Source organism: Pithys albifrons, chromosome 7 (genome assembly GCF_047495875.1).
Source record: "Pithys albifrons albifrons isolate INPA30051 chromosome 7, PitAlb_v1, whole genome shotgun sequence".
NCBI lineage: Eukaryota > Metazoa > Chordata > Aves > Passeriformes > Thamnophilidae > Pithys > Pithys albifrons.
The window spans coordinates 4,028,469-4,046,151 of record NC_092464.1 but is presented as its reverse complement, the minus strand read 5'-3'; the positions used below and the strand labels follow the sequence as shown (position 1 = coordinate 4,046,151).

At 43.4% G+C, this 17,683-nt stretch overlaps 2 protein-coding genes across 10 annotated transcripts in view; one reads left to right on the top strand and one right to left on the bottom strand.

Annotated features, from left to right (window-relative positions):
* The window catches only part of ADCYAP1R1 (ADCYAP receptor type I), a 148,417-nt gene extending 145,130 nt beyond the window's left edge, over positions 1 to 3,287 (top strand). For 6 of the 9 annotated variants that reach the window (XM_071559880.1, XM_071559886.1, XM_071559884.1 and 3 more), the window contains one exon: positions 2,649 to 3,287. In XM_071559880.1, the coding sequence (XP_071415981.1) occupies positions 2,649 to 2,858 (210 nt within the window). In that variant the 3' untranslated portion in view covers positions 2,859 to 3,287. The remainder of the gene's footprint in view (positions 1 to 2,648) is intronic. The other 3 variants (XM_071559887.1, XM_071559885.1, XM_071559883.1) reach the window with 1 other exon arrangement.
* A 10,246-nt stretch (positions 3,288 to 13,533) lies between these two features.
* LOC139674057 (vasoactive intestinal polypeptide receptor 1-like) overlaps positions 13,534 to 17,683 on the bottom strand; it is a 31,243-nt gene continuing 27,093 nt past the window's right edge. The window contains exons 12-13 of the mRNA XM_071560168.1: positions 17,137 to 17,178; positions 13,534 to 13,722 (exon numbers count right to left, since the gene is read on the bottom strand). Of these exons, the coding sequence (XP_071416269.1) occupies positions 13,534 to 13,722; positions 17,137 to 17,178 (231 nt within the window). The remainder of the gene's footprint in view (positions 13,723 to 17,136; positions 17,179 to 17,683) is intronic.

Sequence of the window (17,683 nt, the reverse complement as noted above, 5' to 3'; positions counted from 1 at the left end):
GAGTTTTGCCCTGGTTTTGTTAAACTTTGCACTGTTCTTGCCAGCCCACTCTCCCAGCCTGTTCAGTTTTCTCTCTGTGAGGTGACTCTTCCTTCTGACATGTCCAACTCACCACCCACTTTGGTGTCATCTGCCAAGATGGTGACAGTGCTTTCAACCCCATCATTGGGATTGTGATGAAAAAGTTGAAGCCCTGGCAAAGGTTTCCCAGAGAAACTGTGGCTGCCCCATCCCTGGAAGTGTTCACATCCGGGATGGATGAGACCCTGAGCAACCTGGTCTAGTGGAAGGTGTCCCTGCCCATGTCAGGGCATGGAACTGGATTAAAGAGATCTTTAATGTCTCTTTGAACCCAAACCATTCTGTGGTTTCATGTTGAACAGTGTGGGGTCCATTATCGATTCCTGGAGGACCCCACCAGTGATAGGCTGCCAGCCTGAGTAAAAAACCTTGTTCACCCCCCTCTGAGAGTGGCTTCCTTCCACCTTGCAGATCACCCATCCATTCTGCATCTTGCCAGCTTGTCCAGGAGAAGGCTGGAGGAGAAAGTGTCAAACCCGTTGCTGAATTCAAAGTTTTCATGAGTCCTTGGCCTTTCTTGCTGGTACCACCCAAGTGTTGCCAGCCTCTCTCCTGAGACCTGCCACCTTCCACCTGGTCCCTACATACACAGCCCAAGCTCTGCCAGAAACCCCCCTCAGACCCTTCCCAGAGACCCTGCAAGCCTCACACTCCTCTCAGCACGTGGCAACTGCTCCTGCTGCTCCCAACTTTCCCACATTTAGGTTTTTAAAGGTTCACCTGTTCTGATCTGCAAATTGAGATTCCTCTGCCTTTGTTTATCCAACTGAATGCCTGAGGTCATTATGTTCTGAAATAACAGAAAAGTGGTTCCCTCCTCAAGGCAGCCTTGAGAGGGTTATCCAGAGTTCATCCATTCTCTCCCTCACTGATTCACATCTCTTGTGCAGTCCAACACAAGCATTTTTCTAAAATCACTAAAATCACCTTCTTTCCAAGGGGGCTGAGTGCAGCAGGTGTTCTGTGCTTGCTCATGCATGGCCTGCAAGAGCTGATCTCTAGTACAAAAGGTCTCCAAGTCCTTGATCCAAGCGATTCCTTCTCAGATAACCACAACAATCTCCAAGCTCATCAAACAAACGTGTAGGGTCATCTTTGCTCATGGGCTTAGTCAAAATGACTTTGAAAGGACCCAACAGGGCTATCAAAGCATTATTGGCAGCTCAGACAATCCCAGGTAGCTCAGAGGGTGAGATCTGGATCATGCCTTGGTGGAATTGTGACTGCATTCATACTTCACCAGCTGCTCTTACTGAATATCTAAATCTCCCACTTAGAGTTGTGGTTTCACCCATTACCTTCCTTGAATGCTAAAAGAATTGCCAAAAGGTCTTGTCTAAAACCAGCCTGGAGATAAACTCCTTCCAGGATAACATGCACAGTGTGTCAGATTTCCTGGAACTCCTTGGAAGAAGTTGGGGGGGTAGTTCTTAGCCAAACCAACCCACCCAGATTAATTAAAACCATTTTACCTCTCAGGACATTAGAGAATGGTAATTAGAAACTGTCTTGTGCCTCACTAAATTTGTTAGGGCAGGATAGGATTCACCTTTGGTATATTAATTACACTGTCCAAGATGCCAACACTATTTTCTTTTTACAGGGGTAATATAACTCCATACTCAATCTAATCTATAATTATCTATACAACAAGAAAAATAGGAATTTAGAGGTACAGTTAAAGGACTTATTTAGCATTTTGGCTTATGGTGATCCATTTTAACATTTCTTCTAGTCTAGGGAAATCTAGTACTGGCTGCTAAAGCCAGTAAGAACATCTTTGCCACAGCAGCTCGTTGAAGACTGGAAAAATATACTGGGAAAGTATCTCTACACATTTCCTTGTACTATTTCATTCAGAAATGTGCTACAGGGCACTGTCAGGGATGAGTAACAGACCCAGTAAATTCTGGTCTGAGCTTATGTGATCTTCCTTACATTAAATCTTTCCTATCTTATCTATACATACACACATGCTCACCTAGCAGATTGCCAGGAAATTGGTGATGAATGAACAGGAGCAAAGCTGTGGAATTATTTGCTTCTTCCCTAACTGAACTTCTAACCATGGATTGTTTTATTCTTAGTGATTTACTGTGGGTGCCCATAAAATACTCTCAAGACAAGGAGGGTGTCACAGATGCTTATTAATCCCAGAGCTGGTGTCTGCTTTGAGATGATCTGAAAGCAGGAGGCAAGGTCTGCCTTGGGCATCCATCCATTAATGGCAGGTGGGAGACAATCTGCCCGTGTGGACAGGCTGTTTCAATGATGACTTTGGTACAGGCCACTGATGAAAACACACTTTCCTTCATGTTGGACTTAGTGTTGAACAGGTCTTTATGCACCTCTAGGCTGATCCCAAATTTCCTGAAGTCAGAGACACAGATCCTGGGCCGTAGTTCCCACTACATGGCACGGAGAAGCCACTTCCGATTTTGCTGAAGTGAGGAGTTTAACAACAGCCTTAAAAATAGTTCTGTGGAACTGTGGGGTTTTTTTCTAATCTTGATAATTTGTCAGCATGTCCTCGAGCGGCTAAGTACATAAAAAATGACCTTTTGAAGTTTCTCCCTAAAGGTGCAATCAGAAATAAAGAGAAAATGGAGGAGCTGGAAAGTCAACCGGTATTTTGCTGTGGATTTCAAGCATCGTCATCCTTCTCTAGCGAGCAGCGGAGTGAACGGGGGGACACAACTGTCCATTCTGAGCAAGAGCAGCTCTCAGATTCGGATGTCCAGCATAAATGCGGAGAACCTGGCGACATGAGCAGCTGAGGAGCACACCCAGCAAGGAGCAAACCAAAAACCGTCCCTTTAGACAGAAAAAAAGTGAAATAATCATTGTGGTGGTGGTGTAGGTCTCTCCTGTTTCCTCTCCTTTTTCCTCTCCTTTTTCCTCTCCTTTTTCCTCTCCTTTTTCCTCTCCTTTTTCCTCTCCTTTTTTCTCTGCTTTTTCCTCTCCTTTTTCCTCTCCTTTTTCCTCTCAATTTTCCCTCTCTTTTTTCCTCTCCTTTTTCCTCTCCATTATCCCTCTCCTTTTTCCTCTCCTTTTTCCTCTCCTTTTTCCTCTCAATTTTCCCTCTCTTTTTTCCTCTCCTTTTTCCTCTCCATTATCCCTCTCCTTTTTCCTCTCCTTTTTCTTTTCCTCTCCTTTTTCCTCTCCTCTCCTTTTTCCTCTCCTCTCCTCTCCTCTCCTCTCCTCTCCTCTCCTCTCCTCTCCTCTCCTCTCCTCTCCTCTCCTCTCCTCTCCTCTCCTCTCCTCTCCTCTCCTCTCCTCTCCTCTCCTCTCCTCTCCTCTCCTCTCCTCTCCTCTCCTCTCCTCTCCTCTCCTCTCCTCTCCTCTCCTCTCCTCTCCTCTCCTCAAGCAAAGGAAATGTGTATATAATATCTCTTTTTACCAGTCACTGTAAATACCCAGCTGTACTCCAGGCCATAAATGGGGAATGTTTCCAAGACAAACCAGAGGCCACACCCACCCACTCAACTCTTCCCATTTCAGAGCATCTGCGAGTGATCCATGTCTGTCCCAAGTACCAAGTGGTTGCTGTGCAGTTGTGATCCTTGGTTGCCCAACTGGTGCCAGTCTGTGAATGGACATGACTGTTGTCATTTTCCAACTTGGTTTCCATTTTGGGTTGGATTTGCCTATTTTTTTTCCCCTCCAAGTCAACCCTGTCTCAGCCTGTCCCTGTCTTTTGGCACGTGAAGTTCTGCAGTGTTTCTCTTTTGAGTCTTAAGAAGGAGCTAATGTTGCTTGGGTTAATCAAACCAGCTCATTCAGGAAGAGCTGTGGAAAATTTAAGTTCCTGGCTGGTTTTAATCAGATGCTCCCAGTGGACTTAAAGAAACAGCTGTGCCAATGTGAAACTGCCTCTCGCTGCAGGAACTTCAGGCAAGAGCAATGGGATCCTTTGTCTTTTTCTGTACCCAGGGACACTTCTGACATTGCTTTCTGTTCTGGCTAAGCTGTGAATTTTCTAAAAGGGCCCTGCAGTTGAGATATATTTTTGACATTGATTGATTGATTGATTGATTGATCATTTGGATTCTTTGAATAACGAAAAATAACTGTCCCTTCCCTCCCACCTTAAGAGCAAAAGTCAGTTCCAGGGTGGCCTTTCCCTGCAGATGACCTTGGACCCTCTGCATCTTGTGGCCAAATGTGGCATTGGTGGTTTGGGGTCGTGCTGTCACACAATGTGGTGCCTCCGGGACCTCCTTGGCTGGATCTGGGACCATCACCCTGGAAGGTCAAAGTCACCTGCATTGGGTGAGCAATGAGCAACTCAGCAATGGCATGGAAGGAAAAGCGAAAGACTTTGGAGGACTTCCCACACCTGGCAGTTTTGTCTCTTTTTGGACATTCTGTTTGTTGTTTAAGCACCAATGGTCTTACTGCTTTTCTTTGGGAGGAACTAGAATGTTCTTTCAACCTTTGCCTTGTAGTTAAAGCCACGACTGGTACTTACCTACTTCAATCCAGTGTTGATGATGTCAATTCTTAAGAGCCTTCATACAGAGCATGAAAGGCTTTGAGGACCATCCTAATGCTCACATCACTTCGGATTTATGAACTGAGATATATATATATATAAAATATATATATATGTGCGTGTATGTGTATGCATATATTAAAAACAAAAGTGGAAATGACACTTTAAATGTGAAGTGTTGAACTGAAACTAATAGTAACCAGGAAATTCAAAATTCAGGCTTGCTCTTTGGTGTTAGTTGACATGGTCATGAACTAAAAAAAAACAAAACAAAACCCAACAAAAAAGTGAAAGAAGACTTGGAATTTTAGTGTCAGCTGAGTGTGAGCTTTTAATTTCACTGGGTTTTGTTGGTTTAAGTACAAAAAAAAAAGTTTTAATGTCATTTTAAGCAAAGGTTTTTAAAAATAATCCGAGTTTAATTTTTTTTTTAAAAGGAGAGATAAAGGTCTCAGAAGGTTGTGAAAAGAATATTAATTGTAATAATACTCAATACATGCAGTGCTTTGTGGGATATAATCTGCTCTCACATGTAGCAGTCTAAATGAATGTAAAAATAAATTGAAATGGAAATACTGATTGAGGTTATATTGACACAGGATCATGCTCCTATGAGATGGTTACACTCCTGTCATGTGAAATCCACCCCTGCACAGAGGACCAGTAAACAGTTTAAACCACTTCCAGTATACTCCCATTTTTAAGTGGCATTTGTAGGATCCAGACAACTTTTTTTTTCATGTCTCCAGGACTGATTTGCTGCTCCAAGAGGAGAATTTGCCCCCCTCTCCCCAACTCTCTGCAACAGTCACTGAAGTCTGTTTTTAACTGGTGGATTGGCCCTTCTTCTCTCACGAGATGCTCCTAAAAGCTCTTTGAGAAAGTTTTCTGAGGAATGATGCACTTTGCAGTCTGCCAGTTTTTAAATCTAATGTTAAATGAATGAACAGGTAACATTAAGGTTGTATTTTCTGTGGTGGGAGCTTTCACAAGTATTATATTGACAACACTGTAAGTGTATTATTTAAAAAAAAATCAAAAGCTATATTTTGCATGAATGATTAGTACCCAATTTTCAAGCACTAATAAATTAGAACTTTTGAGAAAAAGATGTTGATGTCCAGCCTCTAGCTGAGACTTTTTGCCATGTCTCCCTCCAGAGCACGAAGGTGTTTGGATCATTATTGTTTATTTTTGTTGTTGTTTCTCTTGTTGAAAATTTTTCTGATTTAATTCAGAATTCTGTAGTTTCCCTGCCCCATCCTGCAGTGCTCTGCAATTTGAGTGGGTGGATCTCAGCCCAGTGCCTCATGGGCAAATGTCCACATCACCAACCCCACCCTCCAATCCTGCACACTGCAGACCATGTCCTCAGCTAAATTAAAACCGGTTCAGAGAACTGTTGTGAACATTAGAATAAGCCACATTTAATTTTGGATTGGGATTTGACCTCAGCATGTTGTTATTACTGTTAATTTTGGTGGTCTCAGCAAGAGAACGCAGGGACAGAACAGTCATGGAAACTTGGACTTGCCTCTTAATTCCTTGAGCCAATGCTCAGGAGCAAGACAAGCTGGAGAGCAGTAGAGGTCACATTTCTGCTGTTGCAGACTCTGTGTGGACAAATTGAAGTCTTTGGTACCTTTCACCAGCACTGAATTTACTAGAAGAAGTTGTATCAAATATATAATATTTCAAAAAATCCCCTTTCTATCTTGGTTTGATTTATCCGAAGTGTCGATCCCTTGCAGATGTGGCTTTCCTTGGTCACCTGAACCTTCTCAGTGTTGCTGGAAAGATCATTCTTGAGGTGCACAGTTACTGAAAGCAGACTCTGGTGCTGTGGCACAAATCAGCTCTCAAGAACCCTTTCTGTTGAATGGCAGGGGCAGGGGCTGCCCAGGCACGGCCACCGCTCCCAGTGGCTTTGCTTCCATTTGCTCCAGGGGGAAGGAACCAGCAGGTGGTTTGCTTTGAGGGTGTGTAAATACCAACTGAGTGTAACAGTTCTTTGTTTGATTTCTCACTGTGAAATATATTTTGGAGCAAGAAAGGCTGTGTTGTGAAAGTAAAACACAGTTAGAAGGCAAACAATGTGCAGTGCTCCTTGAGCCATTTTTTTTCTACCATGTCCATAACGTATTCCTTGTCTAAGTTCCTTATTTTGCTTTTCTAAATGTACAAAAAAATTCTGTGCTGTGGCTTTTGTGACTATTTACTGTAGCTGACCACTTGTCAATGTGGAGTGCTGGTACTACAGGACAATTAACATCCCAAAATGAACAGTGCAAACTATATTGTAAAGGACAAGGCTTTTTTTCATTGCTACATGGTGACCTCACCTCCTTTTACCTTCACCTACATTTATTATATCTGGAATTCAGAGCCCAGGTAAAGGAACTTAAATGCTTAGTTTTATTTCACAGAGGAAAAATAGCCAAGTTCCTCTGCATCATCTGAGAGTTTGTATTTGAAACCCAGGTGTGTAAATGGGGTGGTGGGAGAAAGGATAGAGATGAAGGCAGGAGAGTCCAGAGGAAAATGCAAAAGAGGTGCAGTTTGGAAGTGAAATTCAGACACTCTATTTGGTGTCTGGCTCCTCTTTTCAGCATCTGTCTCTCATTGCAACTAAAGGCCAACCAACCACCAGAACTGGGCAAGAAGTGATTTGAGATCACATTTGCAAAGGTGACACTCCCCAGACTCTCTCCATCATCAATGGCAAGCGTGAGGTACCTTCCAGAAGGGAATGCAGGGCAGTTTGGACAATCAACAACCAAGGCTGGAAGTGACCTTGAATGACCATCTGGTTCAGCCTTTCTTGAGAAAGGGAGCCTAGATGGGGTTATTTAGTGCCCTGTCCAGTCACCTCTTGGAAACCTCCACCAATGGGGACTGTACAACCACCCTGAAAAAATTTCTTCTTTACATCAAAATGAAACCTCTCCTGGTGCACTTGCACTTTTTCCCCTGTTAAAAAAAAAAGGTTGTCCTGAGTGACTTCAGCAAACAGTGGCAATAAAAGAAGTGGAAACCTCATTACTTTAATTGGCTTTATTTGCCTTATTTGAAATTGTTTTCAGTAGTGTTTCAGAAACAACTGCAGGTATCAGAGGCTTTTAACCTGTGGTCTGTGAAGACTTCAGAGCCCAGAGACTATTTCTGAAGTGTTCATGAAAGATGATTAAAGATAATAAATTAATTCTTTGTATATGGCAATAGATGCTTGGAAGGCTCCTATTTAATCTTACATGTCTTATTCAAAGGCTTCCACAGCTCAAAAACTTAGAAAGTTCCATAAATTATGATTGTCTTCCTTGGTTTGAATATGGGATTTCATTTTTCTCGTGTGGAAAAGGCTTCCAGAGAAATGTATGTTTATATTATTAATATCAAGCTTATAATCATCTTCTGTGTCAGACAATGAATGTGTCCTCAAGAGAACAATTATAACGTGGAAGGTCTAAAGGGAAGCAAGACCAGGTAGTAAGAAGAGAAAGAGCAGGATTTATGGACACCACAAGGGACCCTGCTTGGTCTCCATCTCCCAGACAAGATTAAAGTCTCCTGTTGTTCCTAAGTCACATCGATGAGCTCTGTGTGAATATCTTGGAAAGAGATAAACTCCCTGCGTGGAATTCAGTTCCAGACTCAGATACTGGACTTTATTTCTGTAAGTGCAGAGTCTCTTGGGGTCCTGTTTCTACAGCTGTAGAAATGCACAGTATGCAAAAAAAAAAAACCCCACCCAATCAAATATCTGCTTTTAAGTAATTTTCTTCCTTAGGAGTTAAATATCAAGGGCTATATTAGACACGTGTCCCTTTCAACATCTGGCACTTCCAGCATTAGGGATTCTGGCCTGGGAAAGATCTGGTGGCCCTAAGCAGACAGGCAAGGACACAGCCACACCCCTCCACTTTAGACATCAGTGGAGAAGGAGTCTCCCTTCCATCCGGTTTCTCCACTTTGCCTTTGTAGTCATAGGAGAGAGAAGAGCAGCTTCAGGGTACAAGCATCAAACCCATTTTTGGTGTCTGCTCAAGGGCGAGATGATTCACGCTTTGCAAGTGTTTCTTTGCACCAGGAGCTCGAGGTGGCCAGATTGGAGACAGATGTTCACACTGTGGAAGCCTGGAGAGAGATGAGTTTTCCCTGCCAACTTTGCCTGGGCACTATTGTTCTGTTTCATGCATGCTGAGAAATAATGGCCTTGAAAAACTTGGGGGTGGCTCCTGTTGGGTATTACCAGCCAGCCCTGGGGGAGGTGTTATGCCTAATGAAGAGTTAAGAGTTTTCAAGAAATCTTGTTCTCTCTGTCAGGTTGTGTCCATATGACCAGCACTTCTGTGTCCAGAAACAAACCATATTGTAGAGTGCACATGCAATGGAAAAAATAAACAAACAAAAAAGTGAGGATTTTACCCTCTGCTTTCAGCAGTCAGGTACATGCAGCCAGTTCAGATTTGCATTTAAGGGCAAGTCAGGAAGATCTGGAGGATGCAGGTAACGATGCTCTGATGTTAAGCTCCGTGTGTATCTGTCCTAAAGAGCTACGTTCAGCTAAATACACATTGTACTTTGTGTATGAAAACACACCAGCAGAGCTTGGACAATGTTTTGAACCTCGTGGTCTTTCACCTTCTTATGATTCAAACTGCAATTTCCCATTGGCTTTCTTTTGGGGAATTCATCCATGTGAAGAATTACTGTGTGATATGACACTGTGTGATATGACACTCTTCAGTGTCTGAAATTACTTAGGCTTCTGCATATGCCTTTCCCAATGGACTTTGTGCTTGCAGAGAAGTCTCAAGAGGCCTTTGTGTATCAGTATAATCTGTAAAAACAACTATTTGGTGTGTTCATTCTCTTTTCCCTTCTCCTTGTCAATTTAGTGGCAATGCAACATGCTTTAGCTCTGAGAAGTACCACATTATTGGATGGAAAGCTGTATTTTGGCTTTTGACTGTGTCAAGGTACAAAGTTATGGCCTGTTGGGTCAAATACTGACCTTTTTTTGGTCAAAATTGGTTTAATTGGTAACGGGATCGGGGGTTATTCAGCTTTGTTATGAGGTGGAAACACAGATATCAATTGCTGCTTTCTAACCTTTTTTGTGTTTTGAGAAATTGTTTTTAACATGTATACTGCTGTAGATGACACAATAAATGTATTATCATTTTGTATAAGTCTGTTCTGATATAAAATTGCACCAAAGAGAACTTTTGGTCTGTGAAGTTACAGGGTAGTGTATTTTTTTCCTGAAGCAACAGGATGGAGGGTTTTTGGGGGGACCTAAAATTTGCTTCTTTCCTTGTGAGGAGTCCCTGGATTCTGATGGGCAAAGGCAGGTCTGGAGCAACCAGGAGTGAAGTCTTTGCCATTAGTGGGCCGTGCACCCTCTTCCTTCCCCATCAGCCAGTGGAGTGGCATGAGGGAAGTGCTCACTCCCTGCATCAGCATCACACCTGACTGAGCTTTAATATCACCAACACAAGTGCAGCACATTCTTCACAGCAACCAAAAGCCCCTGTGCCTCTGAGTGTTGACCCACAGGTCTTTGGGGACCTATATATTATTTCTAAGGGATCTAAACAGGAGAACAAATTCTGTTGTCCTCAAACAAAGACATTGCCAGTTGGCAAGGGTGAGAAAAAATTGGTCTCTATAATTCCTGATACCCTTCAAGGCTTCATTTCATTTATAGCCAAAGGAAACCTAAAGAATTAATAATTAGGTTAATTTTTCGAATATCAGGAGCATTCTCACCACTGAAACAGAGGACTCCACAGAAGATGACCTATTTCTGATATTTTCCCATCTTTATCCTCTACTTCAGCCCCTGTAAGTCTGTCTGTCCCTCAGAATCCTCCATACAGGCTACCTCTTTCCACTGTTATCCTCCCTCACTAGCCAAAGTACAGACATCTGGAGCTTTGTCCTTTGGTGGGGAAGTGGACACACAATTATGGGGAGTGAGGTCAGGGATGTGTCAGGGAGCAGCAGATCCCCATCCTACAGCACTGCTGAGACAGGACTGGGCTGAGAAGGGGCCAATTTGGGAGGGGCAGGGCAGGTATATGGATTTTCTTTTTTGCTGTGTTTCAAATCCCTGTAAATACCCTTTGGTAACCCTTTTACATGGATTTCCTGGGTGACCTGAGGCAGCCTCAGCCCCTTCTTTCAGGGTGCATGGCGGGCACAGGATGTGTCTCCCCTTTCCCCCACATGCAGAAGGGCTGCATTTGTTGGCATCTCACTAATCATGTTGATAAGCAATGCAGAACAGAGATCTTGGAAAAAGTCTGATTTCTAAAATCTCCATCTACTCTAAATGGTTTTTTTTGTGCTCCTTTTACAGTTGAGAGACAAAGAAAGGCAAGGCAGCTCCAAAGGTATTTCAGCTGACTGTAGAAGCCCAATGTAGGTACCCACGATTTTAAAGACACCGTGCCACACAACAGCACCAAAAATCTGGTTTAAATGAGGAAATCCTCATTTGCAAGGTCTGTCAACACACCAAGGAGCAGATTGCCTTGAATTCAGGTGTTTTTTCTGCAACTGAAAAATTCTTACTCAGATGCCCCAATAATTCCTGCCCTGGGTGCATTCGGGAGCTCTGCACCAGCAAAGCAGGTCAAGTCACCTGCTGGAAGGATTTCTTTTTTTCAGGAGCCCACAGGTCAAGTTACCTGGTGGAAGGATTTCTTTTTTTCAGGAGCCCACACAGTGTCAGATATGCTGACACTGCCAGAGTTAAAATTCTGCTCTCAGGGAGAAATTCAGTTACCTTAACAACCTGGCTTTGCTGCAACACCAAAAGAAACCCCAACTAAAACAGCTGGTTTTGATCTTTCCAGGTTGTCATGTAAAGGAATTTAAAGATAAAAGTTGATGAGTTAAACTGAGTAAAGACACCAGTGGATTAGAGGAAGAGAAAAGCAGCTTTTCCTGGCTGATGTAGTTCAGAGATCCGTTGCAGCTGCCCTTTGGGAGTCATTTACTCTCCCTCAGGAGGGGCTGTAGCTCAGGTTCCTGCCTGGCTCAGAGCAGGGGGCATTTTTGGGGCACTGCCTGGCTTTCTGGTTGCTCACATCCCAACAGACCAAGAGCATTCCCAGCTCCAGGAGGTGGCAGTGGCTCCACACAGAACACACAGCACAGCACTGCTCATCACAGCCTGTGAGGACCTTTTGCTGCCTTTCCAAACCTTCTGTGAAGGAGGATAACCCTGGAGCATTCCTGACTCATCCACACTCCATCATACCCTCTGGTGTGGCATCAGATGGGGATCAGCAACCTTTTCACAGCCCAAACAAAATCTTTATCCACGAAACTTTTGCACTCCCCAGGATTATTTTTTTTTATAAGGTCTGAAATGAAATACCCAAACTGACAGAAATTAAATTTTTTTACTCACAATAGCTGTAATTATCACTTGCACTTTGTAGCTGTACCTCACACAAATGTGTTCTCATTACTACTGTCAGCAACAAAACACAGACACAAAGGTTACATTTACAAGTAAAAATGATAGGGAGGTCAGAATAGACAAAATTACTCCTTACAAAGAACTCACAATTCACTGGGACAGATGAGTTAAATGCCTGATTAATAAATAACTCATTTGAATCCTATTTATAGAAACAATTTATCTCTGCTCTAATAACAGAACTAAAGATGAAGCACCTAAAATCAACAAAGAGGTTTCCACAAGTCAAATGCCTGTTCAACTAAATAATTAGCCAAGAGCAGAACAAATTGAGGGACTGGAACATTTTTTTTTTAAGCTAAACTGATACTGCAGCTCCCAGAAAGCCAGAGGGTACATGAATGGCTGTGGTCTCCAGCAGAGCTTCGAAGGCTGATGCAGGTTCTCCTGGGAATGGTCCTGTCCTGATAGGAAGAGTATCTTGTGTACCTTTCTTTACTTTTGGAGAGGTTGAGGTAGAGTGCAGCTCAGTCCTGAAGAAAAAAGGCAAAACACTGGGCAGGACTGAGACAATCACAGCTCTCACAGCAACTCAGTCCTCAAAAGCAGGTCCCCCCAAAAGCACAAAACCTTGAATTGTGTGTTTCACTGATGGATCCATCCAGTCTTTAAGGTTGTGGTGGCAGGTCTGTTCCAGCTCACAAGGACCAGGTTGATCAGTCATTCTGAGCACAAGGTAGCCCAGCTGGACACTGACTTTGCTCTCATTTCTTCCTTCACTCAGAACCAGCCTAATATTCAAGCTGATCCATATTTTTCCCATGGACGAGAAAGGGTTTGGGATCCTCTGACCTGTTTTCAATATGCATGGAATAAAAAACCCAAGCAGATACTGTAACTCACATTTTTTGTGGCACTTGAGACACCTTGAGAGTCCTTTTAAAAGAGGCTGCTATTCCACAAGCAGGTTCTTAGCAAATTTATGTGCTTAATTTCCACTAAATTGACTCAGACTGTCTCAAAACAACATCAGTAATTCATAGAATCATAGAATAGAATCACAGAATACAATCAGTTGGGTTGGAAGAGACCTCAGATCATCAAGTCCAACCCTTGATCCAACCCCACTTTGATTACTAGATCATGGCACTCAGTGCCACATCCAGTAATTATTAGGGCAAAGCTTGGCCACCAAATGACTCTTTCAACTGAAGATTAGGAAAAATGCACTTGAAAATCAGAAATTTTGGGAAGACAGGACAAAGATTCTGGGCCAGGAGGGAGTTAATGTGTTTGGGTTTTTTTTAAGGGTGTGAAGGTGCTAACCTGTTGATTCACACCATCTCCAGGCCTGGATTTTCACAACAAAACAAGTAGATTTTATATACTTAAGGAGAGAGAGAACCAGAGTTGGGACTCACATCCAGGACAAGGAATTTACAGAATTCCCACTATGGAAAGCCAAAAGGATGCAGCTGGCCATCCCTTAGGTAGTCCATTCCAATGTCACAGCTGGAAAGCCTCAGACAGTAGTTACCCCATTGTGGAACACAGAGGTTTTCCTCTGGGGGCTGATTTTCTCCAGCAGCGATAACTGAGTGACGTAGTTGACAGGACTGTTTTCTCTGGACAGAGTCCCATGTTTGTGGGTGAAGGTCAGGTATTCCTGGTGCTGCCACTTGCACAGCTGTTTCTTCAGTTCAGTTTGGACCTATAGAAAGGGAAGTTAAAAACATAGAAAATTAAAGCCTGGTGGAAATGGAAGGTAAAATATGCCAGAATGTCCACCTGGCCACTTAGCCCAGAGGCACAAAAGCACCCAAAAAAGTTGGGATTAACCCTTCACACATTTTTAGAAGAACTTGAACTGTGTCCCTCTTCACCTTTGAAAATAAACAAACCTGAGTTCAAAAATTCAGAGTATGACACACAGAAGTACATTTGGGCATCAGGGCTCCCTGAAAGTCCCTGACAATATTTATCACACCAGCTCATGTGTAGCTTCACATATGGACAGAACGTGCCCTCTGGATATTTCAAGCCTAATAAGTGTCCTAGTTCAGCAGGAGGGACCAGTTAACACTGAGTGGGGGTGATCAAAGCTGTGTATTCTCCCCCCTCTATCCATTCCCCAAGGACAATGAACCATTAGCAGCAGCTGCCCAGGGAGTCATTATCACCTTCACACCCAGCCTGGGAGGGGGGGGGGGGGGGGGGGGGGTTGGGGTGAGGGGGGGGGGGCGTGGCTGCCAATGGGCCATCAACAGGTCAGTTCCCCCCTGGCTCCCAGAGTTAATCACCCATTGTGTGAGTCCCCGCCCTGGGGGAGGGACTGGGTGCTCCCTGAGGGCACATAAGTGGTAGGTAAGAAGACCTCGGGAACTTCTTCTCAGAACCAGAGGAGCAGCAGGACCTTGACAGGAGGAGATCACCGCTCTTGACCAGACTACAGCTGCCACTCTTGACCAGACCACAGCCCTCACCTGCACCAAGAGATTTTCCACTTCCTTTTGCTTTGGACTTGGAGGAACCACAGGGGTCTCAGCACAAGGGCAAACAAACCCCTGTAGGTTTGTGCCCCAGGACACTGGGTTATACTGCTGGGGTTTTGTGAGTTGAAAGCAATTTCCCTTATGTGTCAGTGTATTTATTGTAGTGTTATTATTAAATTTTAGCTCTGACTTATAATCTCTCTCGTGGTGAGTTCATTTCCCCTGCTGGTTCACCTTTAAACCAGCACAGTCCCTCTTCACCTTTGGAAATAAACAGACCTAAGTTCAAAAATTCAGAGTATGACACACAGAAGTACATTTGGGCATCAGGGCTCCCTGAAAGTCCCTGACAATATTTATCACACCAGCTCGTGTGAAGCTTCACATATGGACAGAACGTGCCCTCTGGATATTTCAAGCCTAATAAATAAAAGAGAGGTTTCCTCCACCAATCCAGGATTATCCCAGCAAACTCAAGGCCCTTCAGAATTCCTGTTGCACATTCCCAGCCCTCAGTTCCTTGGCAGCAGCACAGTCTCTCACATTGTCACAGATACTTAAAACTGAACAAACACACACACACAGAAAATAATGATTAATTTTAGGATTGCAGGGAGCCATAACAGGTTCACTGCCAAGTGGGAACGAGTGGCCAAGCTGCTCCAGGAGCAGTTATCCCAAGCAGCATGGACATAAGCCAACGCAACTTAGTCTTGGGCCAGAGATCACACCCTGCCTGTCCCTTTTTTAACACCTCCTGAATTTGTGTGTTGTGACATTCAATATGCAAGCAATTAAAAGGTTGTTGGCAAGGAGTCTGTGGGTGCAGAAGGCAGGTGGGAAGTGGAGCATTCTATGTTTATAGCTAGTCTTGGAGGCCCTCTGGCAGAACAGCACTGGAATGGCCATTATAAATTGTTTTCCTAAGTAACAAATGGATTTTAGGCATTGTTCATCCATGGGTAGGATTAACTGCACCCACATTTAACCTGCTGCATCCCTGTGAGGTGCTGCAGAGTGTCCAGAGAAGGGTCATGAAGCTGATGAAGGGTCTAGAGAGTCAGACCTGAGGGAGCTGGGGGTGTTTAATCTGGAGAAAAGGAGGCTCAGGGCTGATCTTTTTGCTCTCTAGAACCACCAGACAGTACTTTGTAGGTGGGGGTCAGCCTTTTCTCCCAGACAAGTGACAAGGTGAGAAGAAACGGCCTCAAGATGTGCCAGGGGAGGTTCAGGTTGAACATCAGGAAGAATTTCTACACTGAAAGGTTGTCAAGCCTTGGAAGGGGCTGCCCAGGCAGGTGGGGGAGTTCCCATCCCTGGAGGTGTCACTCAGTGCTCTGGGCTGGGTGACAGGATGGGGATCAAAGGTTGGACTCGATGGCCTTGGAGGTCTTTGATTCTATTATTCTATGAGAAGTGTCCAGTCTGAGCTAGTGGGGACACTTGAGCCACTGTTAGTTGGTGATTCTTCTTGTCCAACCTCCACCCTTTTCTGAGGATTAGTTGTGGTTTTACATTTCCTCATCAATTTTGATTCACTCTGCTCTTTTGGAGGAGGTGCCAGAAAATATAGTTTGGTTTTGAAGTCAGAAGCTAAAATGTACTGCAGGGAACTTATCCAAATTCTAACAGGGTTGTGAAACCAGGAAAGAAAGTGTTTGAACAAAATATTGAATGCACAGGCCATCCTGGGAAGGGGGAAGGGGAAAGAAGGGGAAAGAAGGGGAAAGGAAGAAAAAAAAGGGGGGAAAGGAAGAAAAAAAAGGGGGGAAAGGAAGAAAAAAAAGGGGGGAAAGGAAGAAAAAAAAGGGGGGAAAGGAAGAAAAAAAAGGGGGGAAAGGAAGAAAAAAAAGGGGGGAAAGGAAGAAAAAAAAGGGGGGAAAGGAAGAAAAAAAAGGGGGGAAAGGAAGAAAAAAAGGGGGGAAAGGAAGAAAAAAAGGGGGGAAAGGAAGAAAAAAAGGGGGGAAAGGAAGAAAAAGGGGGGGAAGGGAAGAAAAAAAGAGGGGAAGGGAAGAAAAAAAGAGGGGAGGGGAAGAAAAAAAAGGGGGGAAAGGAAGAAAAAAAAGGGGAAAAGGGCAAAGCAGAAAGGGGCAAAGAGAAAGGGGAAAGGGGCAAAGGGGAAAGGGGCAAAGGAGAAAAGAGAAAGGGCAAAGGGGCAAAGGGGAAAGGGGAAAAGGGCAAAGGGGAAAGGGGAAAAAAGAAAGGGGAAAAGGGGAAAAGGAGAAAAGGGAAGGGGAAAAGGAGAAAAGGGAAGGGGAAAAGGAGAAAAGGCAGAAAGGAAAGAGGAAGTACTAGGAGAAAATAAAGAAATTGAGGGGCATCAAAACTTTCCATTGAGATGTCATCATGACACACATCAGTCCCAAAGCAGCAGAGAATTCTCCTGACAGGAAAGTCAGCAACCATTTGTGAAGGGTCATGGCTTCAAAGTTTATTTTGTGTCCTCCTGTCAGAGCTGGATGAATATACATAAAGTCAACACAGGTACCAAGGGAAAAAAAAGACATGGGTATGTCATGCTTTCAGAAGCAGATCAAAGCACAGATCTCTTCTGAAAATAGGAAAAGAAACTAAAAGCAAGAGGGGGTTATGAATTTTAAAGGTTTTGATAATGTCATGTACTTGTTACTCACCTCTGCGTTGGAGAAGCAATAAAGAAGAGCGACAACAAATCCCTGGGACAGGGAGGGGAGGGAGAAAAAAAGCCAATAATCAGGATTTAAAGCATAGAACCAATGACAGACATCATTTTTCATTCACAATTTGAGTAAAACAGGCAGCAAAATACGTAATAGTTTTCATTTTTCCATTGGAATTCAGGTGAGGTTTTTCTAATAGATTAAATTCCTCAAAGGACTGGTGATATTATATGTATATTATTGGAGACAGTAAAGACTAACTTGTTGTATATTTTATCCTACAAACAAGTTGTCCCTCAGGTAAGGAAATAGAGACATCTGTTTTCTCTAGTCTCTATTTACAATAGAGACTAAATGTATCACAAAGTATATCACACTCAGGCTCTGGCCCTCTGAAATCCCTGATATTGTGCTGTAGTGGTATAGAAAATAAGAAGTGAATAAACTACTCCTAAAGGGTAAGGGAAGAGCAAGTTGTTATGTATTATCCTTATTTTTTAATTCCTTTTATTTTTATTTTATTAATTTTTATTTTATTAAT